This window comes from Lipotes vexillifer, unplaced genomic scaffold, assembly GCF_000442215.2.
Source record: "Lipotes vexillifer unplaced genomic scaffold, Lipotes_vexillifer_v1.1 scaffold606, whole genome shotgun sequence".
NCBI classification, from domain to species: domain Eukaryota; kingdom Metazoa; phylum Chordata; class Mammalia; order Artiodactyla; family Lipotidae; genus Lipotes; species Lipotes vexillifer.
This window is the reverse complement of record NW_006780574.1, coordinates 156,361-174,935: the sequence shown is the minus strand read 5'-3', so window position 1 is coordinate 174,935 and position 18,575 is coordinate 156,361. Positions and strand designations below refer to the sequence as shown.

General features: G+C 34.8%; 1 protein-coding gene across 1 annotated transcript in view; it reads right to left on the bottom strand.

Moving 5' to 3' along the window:
• Nucleotides 1-18,259, bottom strand: part of LRP1B (LDL receptor related protein 1B) — a gene marked incomplete at its 5' end in the record, with an annotated part of 1,013,530 nt that extends 995,271 nt beyond the window's left edge. Inside the window, 2 exons of the mRNA XM_007453725.1 lie at nucleotides 13,446-13,574; nucleotides 18,140-18,259. Of these exons, the coding sequence (XP_007453787.1) occupies nucleotides 13,446-13,574; nucleotides 18,140-18,259 (249 nt within the window). The remainder of the gene's footprint in view (nucleotides 1-13,445; nucleotides 13,575-18,139) is intronic.
• Nucleotides 18,260-18,575: the final 316 nt, after the last annotated feature.

Below are 18,575 nucleotides of genomic sequence, written 5' to 3'. Positions count from 1 at the left end.
TGGCATTCCTGAAGCCTGTTGGATCATGGATGGATTTCTCAGGTTAGGAAGGGGTCTTAGATAGCTGTGTTAACAGGTTAACAAAGATATACTGACACTAATGTCAGTGCTTATGGTTTTCATATGACAGCCAAAATGACCTTTAGTGAAATCACCTCTCATTCAAAAATGAACCACTACTGCCAAGCTTATAAGAAGTCCAGATGTAGACAACAATTTCTAAACTGCCTACCAGTCAGTAAATTTAAGTATGTCATAAACATTCTTTGAAGAGAGGCTGGAATACGAAGGAACATTGAGTTTCTCTTGAGAAACTGAGATAAAAATAAATTAATGGTCAACACAGGCAATGCTTACTGGACACAACTAATCGATCTATTTGATTTTCGTAGCTGCTTTTTGAGTGAGTCGGTTGCCTATCTTAATGCAAAACATATCAACCACTGATTTTAAAGCTTCAGATAAACAGAAAGCCAATAGAGAGAAAGTCAGGTGCTTCATAAATTGACATGGTTTGATATAATAATGGTGACTTTTAAAATTCAAATGACATACTGGAGGAAGGATACTTCTAGTGTTAGTTGTGATGTGCTTTACTGAAGTAATACTCTTGTGTCTCTGTTAATTATTATCTATGGTTTCCCACGTAAGACAAATAAAACATAAGGCCTGATATGGGAGTGGGAGAAGGTACTGAAACACAAGAACCCACAAAAATCATCAGGGGCTAGGGATATAAATATTTTTATTTTCCTACTTCATGATGAAAGGGAGCATAGGCCTGACAAAGGTTATCCGTCTCTACCCGCACTACACTGATCTCTAGTGGGCATTATTACCACATGCTTCCACATGCCAAGTGAAAATCATCATTAGCTTGGGTAATGATGATAAAAGACTGATAAGAATAAATGCGATGCTCATATCAGATGCCACACTTAGAGTCAGTGAACAGTTTCCTTGATGGAACAGTTAGAAAACACATCAGATGACTTCAGGCAAAGGGTTTTCTACATCAACACTTAATAAGTAGTAATAAATATTAACCTTCCACATAGAAGAGATTGGAACACAAGAAAGCACTCAGTCAATACTCTGGTGTAGAGAATCAAGACTTAAGTTGAATAAACCTCTACGATAGGCTGTCAACTGAATCATGTTGGAGGAGGAAAACTGTCCTCATCCTCTTCACTCCCACCCATATATCAACAGCATAAAAAAGAGTATTTTGTCTCCCAAACAGTTATAGAGATGTGTATAATCAGAATGTGATTTTTTTCCTATCATGTTATATTAATCAGTGTCATAATTTTTTAAACTGATTAGAAAACTGAGAATTAAAAAGAGAAGCTTAGAAACAAGAAATATCTCATTTGACTAGATTCATAAAAATATCTCTTTAAATTCCAAGCCACTATAACCATATCCTTGCAAACATATCCTTCTCCTCTCATAGTCAAGAATATACTAAAAATGTTTTTATATATTTATAATAATATGAATTTGACATAGTTGATGTTAAATAAATGTTTTCAGAGTGAATAAAACTAATTTTTACAGCTTCATTTAAACTCCCTATTCCGGGCTTCCCTGGTGGCACAGTGGTTGAGAGTCCGCCTGCCGATGCGGGGGACGTGGGTTCGTGCCCCGGTCCGGGAGGATCCCACGTGCCGCGGAGTGGCTGGGCCCGTGAGCCGTGGCCGCGGGGCCTGCGTGTCCGTGGCCTGTGCTCCGCAGCGGGAGAGGCCACAGCAGTGAGAAAAAAAAAAAAAAAAAGTTAAACTCCCTATTCTTCCATTCAATTCTAAGAATATTAATTCAGCTAGTTTCATTTTAAGTAATTGGAATTGTGGATTCAGATAATTAAAAATAAATATAAGCCTAATAAATATTTATGTACATAATAAATGTATCTATATCACACATACACATAGAAAAATATGTATTATCTAGTTATACTGTGTTCTGATTTCCCTTAATTAATCCTGTAATTGTGAGCAATTATCTCCAGTGAATGAAGTTAGGTAGGTGCACCTCAATATCTGTTATTTCAAAGATGAGGAAAAAAAAAAGAATGAGGTTGAACTGTTTAAAAGGTTAAATGATAACTTCCATGTAAAGTATATAAAATGAAGAGCCAGACTAAAGCATAGGAAAAGGGAAAACTGTTATCTGTACAGCCCAAAGAATTGGTTTTCAACCAATACAAACTTAAAATAACTTAAAGAAGAATTTAAACAATTTTATTTTTAGTTTATCATATACAAATGTATAAAGTCTTTAATAATAAGGAAAATATGACGAAGTTAGAAATGAGAAGAATGATAACAACTTGTAGCAAAAAATTATGCAGACCCTCATAGGAAGTGAAGTGTAACTATATGCAACAAAAGTGAAGAGCAATCTGCATAAAGAGACTAAATTTTAAAAAAAAGAAAAGAAAATTTCTAAAATTATGCAATGAACAAAAAAAGTTGAATATGAAATACTAGGAGGAAATTATCTAGTTTAAAAAAGAGAAAAAAAGCATTATTCAAATAATATAATAAGTTATAGACCAAAGTCAACTAAACCAAACTGAAAATGTGGATAAAGTTAACCATATAAGTGAAAAAAAGATACAGGGCTGGAATATTTTCGTTTCCAAAACATATATGGCCAAATTTGTTTCTCCATTTTCCTCAACTATTTTGTCAATGGAAAAATCTCTTTACTGAACTGAATGATATTTAGAATAAGTACATGCTGTGCCAAATGTCAGAGGAAACTATTTTATCAGATTTTACAAAAGAAAAATATGAATCGAATGTGGAAACATTAAAATGCATTAAAAACAGTTTTTACCTAAGCAAGAAAATGTAATTACTACAACTATACTGTAATTTATCTTAGCACTACCTTTTATTGTCACAATGCATTTATACTAAACTCAATTGATTGGATGAAAATGCTTTATTGTATATTTTATTTTATTTTTTAGAATTTATAGCTCTAAGGCATTCAACTAGTATCTGAAGGGGATCAGCAGGACAGTCTGTCTTCAAGAAAGACATAACTAACAGAAAAATTGATATACATACACATACATCCCTAAATATATATAAAAGTCTATATTTTTTAAGTCAGGTTTGGTACCTTTCATAAAACATGCATAGTAACATTGAGTTCCAAAGAATGTTTAGATATATCTTTCTGTGATTGAATGTTTGAGTCCCCTAAATTCACATGTTGAAATCCTAACCCCCAAAGATGACAGTATTGGGAGGTGCTTAGGTCCCAAAGCTGGAACCCTTATGAATAAGTCCCTTATAAAAGAGGCTCTAGAGAGATCTCTAGCACCTTCTGCCATGTGAAAATACAATATGTCTGCACCCCAGAAGACAGCCCTCACCAGACCATGCTGGCACTCTGATCTCAGACTTCCAGCCTCTAGAGAAATAAATTTCTGTTATCTATAAGTTACCCAGTCTGTGGTATTTTGTTACAGCAGCACAAATGTACAAAAACGTATCTGTTTAATAGAGTTAAAAGTTCCTTAATGATGATGACATTTGATTTCAGGTTTGCCTTGATGGAAGAACAGGAATTGGACATACAGAGATTAAAAAAAAAAAGTTGAAGAAGAAGAAGAAAAAAAGGAAGTCAGGTGAAACAAACAGCTTTGACAAAAGCACATACGTGGGAAAGACTCTAAGATGTGTTGGGAAGATACTAACCTCAGTCTTTCAGTTTCTGAGGGTACAGCATGCATTAATGGTGAAAGTACTTCATCATGATAATGACAAGAGCAAACTTTTTGAGCATATTTTAGGAGTTAGCTTCATCTTTATCAGTTTATTGTATACTCACAACATCTCTAAGAATCAGGTGCTAATATTATCCACATTTTATAGGTAAGAAAACTAAGTTATTTAGAGTTTAAGTAACTTGCTTAAGATCACAAAGCTACTAAGGAAAAAGAACTAGATTCAAACTCACATAGAGCTTGCAGTAGCTGAGAAAGTAGGTTGAGAAAACGTTGCACAGGTCATTTAATGTCAAGATGATAAACTTATTTTTAATTTGGGGTGCAATGGAAAGTCAATATAAATTTTAGAAAGAGTATAATGAGCAAAAATATCTTGAAGATCAACTGGGAAATGATACATAGAACAGGATATGCGTGAGTAGAATATAGTAGGATAGGTATATTTCCCATTTAATTTCTAAAATTGTTTTTGCTTTTATTTTTCAAGTGGTGTAATATAATTCAAATCAGATGGGAAGGCAGTATGTAAAAATCTTGTTTATACACTGCCTTGGTGGTAGTATTCTGGAGTGAGTTTGGAAAGGAGTGAGGTAAAAAGGAAAAGGTATTTCTATTCTCCTTTAGATTGATGCAATACAGAAAGAAAGAATGACCACGTGTGCCGACATTTCTATTGGAAGCAGGGGCCAGTGGAGAAATGTACACCCCAGAGAATCCACAGAGGTTCAGGAACACATTCAATTTCACACATATAAATCAAGAAAGGTATTTATCTTTTTAATTATAAAGAAGGTAACCCAAGGTTATTAGTAAAAAACAAAACTTATATAGACACAGGTATTGAATATATGGATTACTGAACAGGGAAATGCTATTTTAATTTCTCAGAAAACAGGTAGAAGAACCTAAAATGGTTGGTGTTGTGTTCCTACATAGAGACGGGGTGATGTAATAAAGTCAGTTTTAAACTGTAGTGACTGTTTTATGTAGATAGTAAGGGGCATGGGGTCAAAGATTCTGTGGAAATTTGAGATTTGGGTGATAGGGAGGAACAGGAAAAAAAGCAGAGTCGGTTTTATGAGAAGATGATGGGTTTAGTGCTGGCATATTAGGTCAGTGTTGTCTTTTGTAATCTTGTCTTGGGCATTGTGAAAACTCACTCAGGTAAACTACCCATCAACCTGAATTACAGACTTTAAAACATTGTAACCTTTATGTTATTTGGATGTTAATAGTGAAATACCGCTACCTTCATTTAGAGGATATTTCAATGTGAAATGTGATGATAGAGAAGCAATGAAATATGTTGTTTCGCAGGAATAAGGAACATTTTCTGAAAAACAATTAAAGCCAATAACATTGTGCCACACACACACACTAAAAGAGGTTCTCATTTTGCAAATCAGCAGCTCTCACAATTTTCCTGTTTCTTAAAGAGTCGATCCACCAGATCAAGGAAGTATTATATTTCCCCTACTAACTGGAAGGTCTTACTTGGCACATGGTAAGTGGTCAATAAATGAATGACACATGAAGGGTTGTTTGAATACGGATTTGCCAATGTTTTTAAAGATATTTTACTGATTTTTTAAGTTTAAGAATGATAGTGTATTTCAAGAAAATAATGATAGTGTATTTCAATAAGTAAAATGACAAAAATAATGCATTGTGATTTTTAATCAGGAAAATGAAATAAATTTAATTATACTGAGTTTAATTAATTAAAGTATAAATTTAATTAAATTGAAGGGTTATTTTGATAAATCTCAAAATCTCAGCGTATGATTCATTCAAATTTTAGGTTACTGAATTAATATTAAAATTAGCAGGTAGTCCAGGGGTGGTCAATTCATATTAGTTACTGAGAGGTGGCCTATGGCTACTTTTGAATCTCCTAATCACCTTTCTAATTGTGGCAAACAGAAACTTCTTTAGCTATAGAAGCACATTTTTCCCAATTCAGACATGTCCCTTTAATTTATAAATTGGTAATGATTGAATTTAATAAGTAATAGATATTGGCTCATTTAAAAATTGCTTTACACTTATACTAGGTACCTAGAATAGTCAAATTCACAGAGTCAGAAAGTATACTGGTAGATGCCACGGGCTGGGGAGTGCGGGGGTTCGGAGGGGGAATGGGGAGTTAGTGTTTAATGGGGACAGAGTTTCAGTTTAGAAAGGTGAAAAATTGGGGGGCTGGATGATGGTGAGAGTTGCACAACAATGTGAATGTACTTAGTGCCATGGAACTGTAAAGTTAAATATGGTTAAAATACTATGTTTTATATTATGTGACTTTTACCACAATAAAAAACAACATTAAAAAAATTGCTTTAAAAATATTTCCAGTTTGAAAGCATGGGTCCTTTAAAAAGCCACTTTTGTCTCCTAAAAAGAAAATACTGTCTCAGTGTTTGCATATTTACTTATACATTTAACAAAGATTTATTGAGCATGACTAGCTTCTGCCACACATTCATCTAGATGCTAGAGATACAGCAGTGAATGAAACTAATAAAATTTTTTGTTTTTGTAGAGCTTACATTTTAGTGGAGGAAAAAGTCAATAAGCAGGTAAACCAATACTATTTAATATTTTTTTGGCAGTGTTAAATTCTATGAAGAAAGGTAAAGCATTGGTAGGAACGTGGATGCAGGCTGTTCTTTAGAGAAAGTAGTACAATTCAGAACATATTTAAAAGTTTGAAACAAAGGGTTTGAGAGAAAGAATGGAGTCAAGGGAGACTCCAGCATTTTGGCTTGGACAATTGGGGGAATGGGGTCACATTAACCAAGATGGCCATCACTGGAGAAAGCATTATTAGGGGAGAGAATCAAGAGCTTGGGACACACAGAGTGATATTTCCATTAAATTTCCAAATGGAGATGGTAAGTTGGATATCAATATTCAAGTGAATCTGGTGTTCAACAAAGTGCTCAGGGCTGGTGGTTAAAACTGGGAAGTCTCAGTCTCTAGATGTTTAATAAAACCATGGAAGAGGATGTGTTTTTAAAGTCATGACACAGGATGAGAGCACTTAGGAAATCAATAAAAGAAGAGATGTCCAAAGGACTGAACACTGAGTCATGCTGAAAATACTGACAAAATGAGGATTATGCAGCAAAATAAACTGAGGGGAAAAAAATGCCCAGTAAGGTAAGAGCAGAACTCCAAGGATATACTCTTTAAAAGGGAAAGTATTCAAGGAGGAGACAGGATCAGTTGTGTGCTAAGGACTGATAATTGAGTAATTATAAGACCCACTGAAGGAGGAGAAAATAGAGAAAGAGACAACACACTGAGTTTTTCTATAATGGGAAAAGAAAAATGGAGTGGTAGCTGGAGAGAAATACAGTTTTAAAGGAAGTTGTTTTGCAGCCTCTTTACTGCATCCTTGTATACTGATGGAAATGATCCAGGAGAAAAGAATATCTTGATGATTCGAGGAATAAAGAAGACAACTGTCTGAGTCTAACTCTTGTACAGGTGAGAGAAGGTGATACTGATGCACAGAGGCTGGGATTGGCCTTCGATAGGAACAGAGTCAGTTTGTTCTTCAATTCAAATAAGAGAAGGATGAAGTGATTAGCTCTAGATTCCGATAGATTGGTAGATGTAGTTCAGGATGAGAAAGTTCTCTTTTGACTGCTTCTATTTTCTCAGGGGAATATAAAACAAGACCATCATCTTAGAATAAGGAGGAAGGAGGCAGACATCTGAAAATTCATTATCTAGAGGTGGAAAAGGGAAAGGTCATTTAATCTATTTCAGTGTTTTCTGACAGGGCTGCCAACGGATGTAAACAGATAATCTATATTTAAGATCACAATCTTCTACTTTGCTATTAAAAAAAAGACAAGTTCTAAATACTCAATGGTGATTATATATCAAACTTTTAGCTACTTTACTAGATATATATCCCTTGTAATTTGATGGTATGTTCTAAACCTCTAAAGTCTGTTAAGATATAATTTGTCTAATAACTTGGCAAGTATTATTTTTCATGGAAAGCAAAGATGGAGGCTGTGTGAGTCCTAGTGCGAAGAAGAAATGCTCACACACATTTAAAAATGCATTCAATACAATGGATTTTTTCTTCTCCGGACTAAAATGACGTTAAGCAGCTTGACTACGGAGAATATGCAGAATATCTGGCATCAAAGTCAAGGGCAAATATGAACTCTGGGGGAAGAGTGCTCAAGAGACATTCTCTAAGTGCTCTTATTACATTGTTGACTGCAACTGATACAGGGGATGCCCTGAAAACTCCCTGAAAAAAAAATTTCTCCCTTATTAGAAAAAAAAAATTTTTTTCTGTTAGGTTTTAAGCTTAGGTTTTCTGAGGATTTCAATAGCGCTATACTTACACTTTTCTCAAACAAAACAATAGAAAAATTATATATCCATGCGTAATCTTAAAATTAAACCACTTGTAATTTCTATGAATTTAAATGTGCCTCATTTCTTTTTGTTTTTCATTATATTTGTCCAATTTTAAGACAAAGAAAGGGAGTTAATTGTAGAACATGACATGATCTATTACATATTTTATATTGAGGATTTAAATATTAGTTCAATCAATAGCTATTCTATTAAAATATACAATGATAGAAATTTGTACTTATATATTGTGTCATTTGTGAAAACAAAGTTTACTGACTGTCAAATTTAGAGCCCATAAATGTCGCCACGTAATTCTTAATACCCAAATAAAGACATCTGCAGCTAGATTGCAGCTAAGATGTTAAGTGGTAAAGAAAATGGAAGACATGCATTTTTTCTGTGTCTAATATGTTTTTAGACTATGGGTAAATCAAAGATGTCATGACACATAAAACACATGACAAGTAAGACTGTTATCAATCTTGCAAATTTGTTGCTGGAAAAAAGATTTAAGATATCAAGAAAGGTGTTAGACTGTGAAACTGATGTCCTCCAGGAAACAAAAAATCAAAAACATAAAAAAAAATTTTTAAAACCAGCAAAAACAGACATAGAATATTCATGAAGAGTTTTATACCTCAATACTGGCAAACTCATTAATAGTTGTGTAGGTATAAAAAAAAGTGTGATGCTTAATTTGGGTAATGGAAATTCCATTAGAAATCCTTGCCCTGTCCTGTTATGGAATGTGAATTCCAACTGAGTAAAGGGCCAGAGAAGATATAGGGTAGGAGTACTCTAAAAAATAGAAAAATACTTTCAATGGCCAGGCCACGTTATCAAAGAGAGTTGTGAAGCTCTAGTATTTGTACAGAATAGAGGCTTAGGATATACTGCCTGATTGCAGGTGGTGTCGCTTATTCTCCAGCTATATTTGCACAGCAAACATGCACTCGGACTGCATGTCTGTCTGAGGAGGGACTGGTTGAGGGAGCACATTTATGGAGATTATGCAGAGCTCCCCAGCCAATTTTGATGCCTCTACTACAGCAAAGGCAGCTTGAACCCTAAATAACATGATGAAACTGGCAAAAACAAAACAAAAAAAAACAAAAAAAACAACCATTACCCTTTGAATCTCCTGCAGCCTTTTGACTTTTCCTTTTTTTGATCCTCAGTATCCCAATACCCTTATAACAAAATCAGTCTAAATCAGTTAAAAGAAAGTAAGCTAAATTAAAAAACAAACAAAAAAACTTTTCATTTTCAGATTTGATGTCATTATTAGAACTCTAATTTTGAAAAATGTAAAAATATACAAGATGCTTTACTGGATACCTATAGATGATTGACAGTTACTTTAAAAGATCTTTTTTCAAATGACAAGTCCTAACATTTAATTCAAAAATGATTAGTTTTTAACATGTGTCCCATTCCAAAGTTATGAACAATTCATCATGACATTCACATTCTAGCATGCTTCCTACTACACAGTAATATCAAGTATGCATGAAGTTATTATTATTATTTTTTTTACATATACTTAGAGTTCTGTAGATTTCCTTCCATTTGGAAATCACCTATTTTGATGTCACACGGATAGGACTAGATTACCTTTGAAATTTTCCCAACTTTGAAACACTTGATTCTATATTTCAGTAGTCAGGGGAAAATCTTACTCAGTGTAGAAAAGAAAAGAATTTGTCTGTACTACATGAATTATCAAGAATTAAAAGGCCTCCTGCCTAACATTAATCTCTTCTCCCAACTGCCACAGGGCCTAAAATCCCCTCCCCCTACTAGAGGTATTTCTTAAAGGTGCTCTTAGGGCTTATGAATTTTACTTGGATTTGGTCATTATACTACAAAAGAGGGATAATCAATTAACTTAAATTCATTTTCCTATTTACTATCAATTGTCACAATGAAAATAAGATCCCACAGGCAAGCTTTGGGGTGACTAGTTGGGGAGCGACCATGATATTATTATTTTGTGTGTGTGTGTGTGTGTGTGTGGTACGCGGGCCTCTCACTGCTGTGGCCTCTCCCGTTGCAGAGCACAGGCTCCAGACACGCAGGCTCAGCGGCCATGGCTCACGGGCCCAGCCGCTCCGCGGCACGTGGGATCTTCCCGGACCGGGGCACGAACCCGTGTCCCCTGCATCGGCAGGCGGACTCTCAACCACTGCGCCACCAGGGAAGCCCCATGATATTATTTTGTGCTGAACTAGTTCATCACCTTAGAAGCAGCTTCCCAGACAACTGACTCTGCCACCCTCTGCCTTCACATAAAAGGCTACCTTTCCTAGGAACTTTTATTTTCCCATCTATTATCTAGTAAGGCCTTTGTAGAACTTTCCTCTTGTGTGCAGTTCTAGCTGTCCACTGTATCCCCTGGGTCTGATATATTTATGTTGCATTTTCTGTCTATAGTCTAGGGATCTTTTACAAACATCTACTGTTTGGGGTCAGCCCATTCTAACCTTTCCCTAATTTCACACAATCCCAGCTTCTGGAATACCCTGAACTCTGGCTTTACCTGGAGGGAAAGTCAGGTTCCAGAATCCAGTAGGGTAAAATTTTAAAGGAAGAAAAAAAGAGGTGCTAATCTAAGCAGCAGGTAATGGAAAAGAGGAAAGTCAAAGCCTGAAGACAAATGGGGTGTTTACTTTATAACTTTTTCCTAGCACCCTTCAGTCACAGCAATATCATAGTAAATAAAATTGCCACAGAAAAATTTAAAGCTGATGTATTAAATGGCATTTTAATACATTTAATCTAATGGAAGCAAAACATCCTCCTGTACATTTGTTACAAATATGAGAAAACTAAAGCAAAACTGATCGTTTTTCTTTTGAATCATACAAATGCATTGTTCAAATATCCACGTGACCTTTAGAACTAGTCAGTATATGTTATAGACTTGTACTCATTTACTATATTACTCATTTTCCTAAAACTACAAACCACAGGAACGTTCCCATGAAAACTGTGTATTGTTCTAACTATGTACTCCAATATTGTCATCAAGCCAACCACTAGAGGTGAAGGCATTTACATATGTATTCCATTGTCAATGCTCAAGTCATCAAATCATGTACCATCCCTCTGACTACATTCAAAGATGCAGCACTGTATCATGTACCATCCCTCTTTGACTACATTCTCTTTTTGTCAGAAACGCTTCTGTGTAGAAAGAGAGGAAGTGCTTCTCTATATAGGGTTTATTACATTACACTCTCCCTGTGTATTCACAGCAATATTGTGTGGATCAATAGAAGAAACTGAAAAGAAAAAGCCTTCCACTTCTTTAATCCGTTGATATATTAAATCAGAACTCTCAGTGGTGGAAAAAAAGGGGAACAGATAACTTGACCTAATTTTGCTAGAGGATTGCCCCTGAAAAATAAATAGGGCTTCATAAACCAAGTCAGCAATTGAAAAAAAAAAAGACTAAGAAGTAAAAGAGTTCCTTTCTTGGTAATTTTCTATACAAATATGTTTTGTAAATAATTAAACATACTATCTCAGAGAAACAGTTGAAATTATAACATGAGGTTACGATGTAAAGGGAAACAGCAGCTTGCAGAGCAAATCCAACGCTTTGCTCAATTTTGTTCCAGGAAAGAGAATCCCATCCCATGCCCAATTTTCCAATTGCTAATAAAAGGGAGTAGGGGACATTCATTAATTTATCAAAACTTCATAATTTGAAAATGCAGGAAATGAAACCAGATTTGGAGGAAGTGAGAAGGTGCCAGATGGAATGCCATGTATAATATTTTCCTATATTATTCCCAAGCTAATTCAGTTCACACACACACACACACACACACACACACACAAACAACAAAAAATTAGTGTTATCCTATCATTACCAGCACCTCAAGGCTATTTCATTAGCAAATCAACAATATTTACTGAGGGTGTACTAAGACTGAACACTATGTAGAAACAGTAGGCTTTATTTGCAGATAAGAGGTAAAGGGAAGGCAGTTTTGAAACATGAAATTCAAATTCTTAAGAGGAGAACACTCATTGTAGTAATCTTAATTAGAAAGAAAAATTAATTCCTTCTTTTTCCTTCCTTCCTTCCTTCATTCCTACCTCCCTCCCTCCTTCCTTCCCTCAATCTCTCCCTTCCTTCCACAAATATTCACTGAGTACCTATATGTTCCAGGCAATGGTCAGAACTGAGTATATAACAGCAAACAAAACTGACAAGTTCTGTACTTTCATAATGCTTATATTATTCTGGGTAAATCTGATGATAAACAAATACATAAATATGTTCATTTCAAATGGTAGTGCTATAAAGAAAACTAAAAAATCATGTAGTGATAGAATAGGTATGAATGATAAGTATAGTTGGGAAATAAGATTGTGATGGAGAGAGTACACACCCTTAAATAGAATGGTCAGAGAAGGTCATTCTGAATATTGACATTCTAACCAAGACTTGAATGATAAGAATGTGACTATCATAGAGAAAAGCAGTGCAGGCAGATCAAACAGCAAGTGAAAAGACCTCAAGAGCAAAGTGGCTGAAGGACAAGGAAACCAGTATGGCTGGGGTGTGATAAAAGAAGGAGAGATGAGATGGAAAGGTAAATGGTACTACTCCATTAGCCCTTAGAGGCCCTGTGAGAAGTTTGTGTTTTATCCTCAACATGAGGGAAAACTATTGGGAGATTTTAAGCAAAATAACGACATGGTTTGGTTTATATTCTAGCAGCTAACTTTAACTATTACGTGAAATATGAATTTTAGAGGGAAAGCAGAGGCTCACAGAAACCAGTGAGGAATCTATTATACAGTCAGAGAGAGACGGGTAATTCAAATCAATTAATCCATTTCTTTTGAACAGGTTTTTGTTCATTAGAAACTTCCTGTAATGGAAGGAGTTTTGTAGTGATCAGTGACAGCTAAAAGAACTTCTCTGGCTTTCTAAGGATGGATCATTTCCTTAAAATGAAGAAAAAATCTATTTCTTCAAAGTCCATATTGCTCTACTACATACATTTCTAATGAAAAGAACTGCAAATAGGAAATAAATTCTGGAAGGACCAAAAATTAGATAACTTGGGCTTCCCTGGTGGCGCAGTGGTTGAGAGTCCGCCTGCCGATGCAGGGGACACGGGTTCATGCCCCGGTCCGGGAAGATCCCACATGCTGCGGAGCAGCTGGGCCCATGAGCCATGGCCACTGAGCCTGCGCGTCCGGAGCCTGTGTTCCACAACGGGAGAGGCCACAACAGTGAGAGGCCCGCGTACCACAAAAAAAAAAAAAAAAAAAAAATTAGATAACTTACCATTTTTGGCTTTGCAGGATCTGTTGTCTGGCTGCATTATGTAGCCCTCCACACAACTACAAGCATAGGATCCATACGTATTTATGCAGGTCTGGCTGCATGTACCATAAACAGCACATTCATCTTGATCTAAAAGGTAAATTAACATCATTTCTAAGCAGATTTATTGTTGGGCATTTTTTTTCTCCCTGAAGAAAACATTTTTTCCAAACTTTGGAAGTAGGCTATTTAAAAAAAAAAAAAAAAGCGATAAAGAGCCAACTCCAATACATCTTTTCAAAACCACACTAACTGAACATAAAATTCAGCATCGTTTTAATAGTTACAGAGATACAAGATCAAGCTTAACACCAAATCTTTTACTTTAAAAGATAATTTATTTGCATTTTTGATGCATAGGCTAAAATTCCTTGGATATTTGTGCAAAGGTATAAAAATGCACTCCAATGAATATTTGCTGAAGAGTCTAGTGTGTACAACACTGTTTTTTTTAGGATTTTGACAAAGAATTAGTCTGGCACCATGATTTTCAATGAACAGATTAAATAAAAGTTCTGAACTAAGCAATGTAAACTACCCTCACTAAATCAAAAGGAGGAAACTATTAAGTACTTGTTGCAAACAGAAATTTTATCTTAATTAATTTTTATTTTAATATCTATGGCCCTCCTCCTATTTTTTCCCTACTTCCACTCGCAATACTTTTTTCCTCCAGCACCTTATTTAAGTCTCTGTAAGCAGCAGGCACTTAATGATTCTTAACCAACCGGGCAAATTAAAAAAGAAAAACTCTGCCAGCTAATAATTTAGACAAATGCGTATTCAGTCTGTCCCGTGTACCAAGCACTATACGAATCCCTGAAGAAACCAAAATTTATAAAACATGATTTCACCCTCTAGGTGAAACAAGTCTAGTGATATAGAATTTCATTTCTATGCATTTCCTTATAATAGAGTCATACTCTAGTTATAATAGAAACACAGAGAAGTAAATGAACCTGCTTGGAATTGAAGGGAAAATGTGAAGGCTGCATATTGAGCTGAGTTTAAAGGATGATTTAGATTTCCTCAGACTAAATAAAAAGGGATCAGATGGAAAAAGGTGTTCCAGTTAAACAAAACAGCATGTGAAAAGCCATTGGGATGACACAGTAGGGATTTCAAAGAAGTATAAGGAGTCAGGTGGAGTAAGGGTGTATAAGAGGAAATGGTAAGAGATGATATTGGGAAAATCGTTTTGGGATGGGATAGTGAAGTTATTTGTATGCTAAACTAAAGTGCTGTACATTATACATAGGCACTGGAAAGCATTAATTAGATGAGCTTTATGATCAACTGTATTTTAAAACTAAACAAAGTCATGAAAAACGGATTGGTGAATATAGAGAAGAGAACCTGGAAAATTAGCTATGTGCTAATTTCACACAAGAAATTGTATTTTGAAGTCATAGTATTTTGAACAATGTCAGTAGCAGTGGGAATGGAGAAGAGGGAGTGGACTCAAATGTTTAAGGAATAGAATAGATAACGTGAAGTTTGACTGGATATGATAGAAGTGAATGGTGGTCTAATTTTATAAGAAGTGTAGATTACAGTGGAGGTATCATGGAAGGAAAAAATGAGTTTGATTTGGATGTGTTAAATTTGAGGTATCTGTAGAGCATCCTTGAGTAAACATTTAATAAGTAGTTGGAAATATGGAACCAATAATATAAGGTGAGATCGGTCTTGGAGTATTTCAGAGTCAATAGCATATGGATAATAGATTAAAAAAACAGGAGAGGGTTAGATCCCACAGAGAGAAAGGGAAAGTCGGGAAAGCTTATCTATAGAAAAATACTTTACGATACCAATATGAAAAAGGCAGGCAAGACAGAGTCCATGAGCCTCCTTTGAAGGACGTTAAGCAGATTAAACTGCTTGGGTATAATAAGAATATATATTTGGTCTTTATCCTCTGTTTCTGACACAGAGTTCAGTTACCTTGTAATTTTCTGAGCTATGGGAGTATCTTTTGTTATTTCTAACGAGCCCTGTGAAATACACTAGAGTCTATGCTAATGAGGTGACTCAGGGTGGGGCTACTAGATATTCTCAGAATGGGACTGGTCTCCAAAAAGATCAAACAGGTGACTTAGAGGGTGGGAACTCTCAACCCCATCCTCTGACCCCCCAAGCTAAGAAAGGATTCAACTAAGGAAAAGCAAAAGATGGCTGAGTAGCCAAGGAACTATTTAAATTGGGAAACTATGCATTTGTATGACATTTACATTTCTCTCAGATTTTTTTTTAGCTTCGTGTAATAGCCTGCATTTATAGACAGTTTGTTTGAAGTAAGTAGCTTTGGGGATAGGAAGAATAGTATTTGGAGTGAAGTCCACAGTGATAATGTGAAATTAAATCTTGAATTTGATAAAGTCCAGCCCCTAGTGGCAGAAATGATGATTCGTATCTATAATATTTTCACCGATTTTTTTCAACTTTACTATTATTGGTTCCTATTTTAGTTTTTCTGATATGTGATTATGCTATACAGGAAAGCAATATGAATAATGATTTCTTTTGTTCTTTCTCCTCAGTCAGAATGCACTGTTCTGACACTGATGTAACTCCACAAAATTGGCTGCAAAGAAACAGGCATGTCATCACTTGTAGCGCTATCTTCTTTCCTCCTTTAAGGACAGAGAATATCCTGGAAATTCCTTCAGGAAAGCGTAAATGATGCTCAGACCTGGCCATCCAGGAGTGCAGAGAAAGTAAAAAAATCTCCTCTTCTATTGGTGAACTTCCATAAAAATTGCTGTGCATTTCCTTACTAATATTCAACAGAGAAAGTGATTATGATGATTTTTACAGATTTAAAAGAGAGATTCAGGAGAAAGAGATTCATGTAAAAGGAGCTGAAAATCCTGACACCTATAGGAGTGAAGTATAGCAAAAGAGTGAGAAGGATACAGGTAAGTATATTGGCCTACCTTGTGTGAATGGCAGGTGCTGTTTTGAACTTGAAATTGCGTGCATGTCCAGAGGTACTACTTATATCTGGCAGACTTTGTGATTGTAAGGGGTCTAGTGTTGACAAATCTGAGTTTTTTCATAAAGTCTGAACTTCTGTGTGCAACCTTCTGATTCTCAAATGTTGGTTTAAGAATAATGTCAGTCAAATAAAATATACCAGTTTGGTCCCCCTATAGTCAGATTATGTAGCCTTTGGGTCTGATAAACATTTAATAATACATGTTTTTATAATATTTGTATTATGGAGAAAATGAAAAAACCACAAACTGAAAATTTAAGCCCTATGTACATTATAAACCAATAAGCCTCTCTAGGATAAGAATAAGTGGGCTCTGGATATCTGTGTTTTAGTCCCAAGTCTTTTACTAAAAAGATGTGCAGACTTAACTAAGCCACTTAGTTTTTCAGGGTCTCATTTTTCTCACTTTTGTCATGAGGATTTAAAAAAATATTCTCTGAGGATTTTTTTCAACTTTAAGATTCTATTTTTAATGTAAAAGTTATAATATTAAAGCAAAGGGTTAAAGTAATTAGCAAAGTATCAATTTCTTTGGAAAATATTCTGTTTATTAGTGGTGCTGGTAACACAGATGTTCCTCAATTTTATACACAGATTCTATATTCAATGTTTTCTATATATAGATTCTAAATACCATATAAAATAATGTATTGTTTATATTGTGGATATATCATATATATATATATACACAAACATATAATATTATGCATATGTATATATATTTGGATTCAACATAATGAAGAAGTGACCTAAAATAGTTCAGTATGGCAGAGTAGAGTCATTTTGGAAAGTAAACATTTGGTATAGAACGTTCACAAAAACAAAAATTAGGACATTAAAAAACAAATATTTTATATTCATCATTATTGCCTTGGTCAAATATCAATCACCAGAATTACCAATGCAAAAGTTGTAAAGAATATTACATGACTATTATTAACTTAGTAGATAACAAATATCTACTACACTGCAGCTATATAACAGACATAAAATATTTAGGAGGTTAAAATAATTAAATCCAAAGTTTTAGTGACAGACCAAAACACATCCCACTGTTGACATGTCCCATGTCTGTCATTACTGCAATATGAATTGAAAATTGATTTGTAACCATATGATATCACTTATATGTGGAATCTAAAATACGGCACAAATGAACCTATCTACAAAACAGAAATAGACTCAGACACAGAGAACAGAATTGCGGTTGCCAAGGGGGAGGAAAGGAGGGAGAGGGATGGACTGGGAGTTTGGGGTTGGTAGATGCAAACTATTACAGTTAGAATGGATAAACAACAAGGTCCTACTGTACAGCACAGGGAACTATATCCAGTCTCCTGGGATAAACCATCATGGAAAAGAATATATAAATCAATGTCTGTATGTGTATAACTGAGTCACTTTGCGGCACAGCATTATTAATCAACTACACTTTAATCAAAAAAGGAAAGAAAATTGATTTGTATAAATGCTTATCTAATGTTTCTATATGTGGTTTTTGGGGGAGAGCCAACTTTTAACTCTCAAGAGACAAAAAATAAAGTGAACATAAACACTGTGTGGAACACATGGTAGGTGCTTGAAGATATTTTATTAAATTTCTGTTAATTAAGCCTCTGTTAAAATAAAATTGAGTAGAATTACATGTCATAATTACCTTTACAGCTTCTTCCATCTTCTTTTATTTCAAATCCATCCTCACAGTAACACATTGTACTATTTCTGACCATGGCACATTTATACTGACAATTCAACTGCTGGCAATTGGGCAACAGTTCTGTAGAGGAAAAGCAAAGATATTATGTCTATATGACTGTGCATACACATATACTATTTAAATTTAAATGTTAATATTTACTCAGTGTATAACCATAATAACACAGCTTTGACTGGTTTCCTAGAAAGTTTCTATGATTGGCTGACAGAACAAAACAATATCTATTCCCTCTAAAATATGTTGGCTTGCATTTCTTTGGAGTATTGTTAATAAAAATTTCAGATCAATCTGTTCAGTCTTTCACTTTTTCCCTTATTACATACATTCAAAGGCACAAATCCTTTCAAATTCTGGTAAATTATTTCAAGAGGAAAAA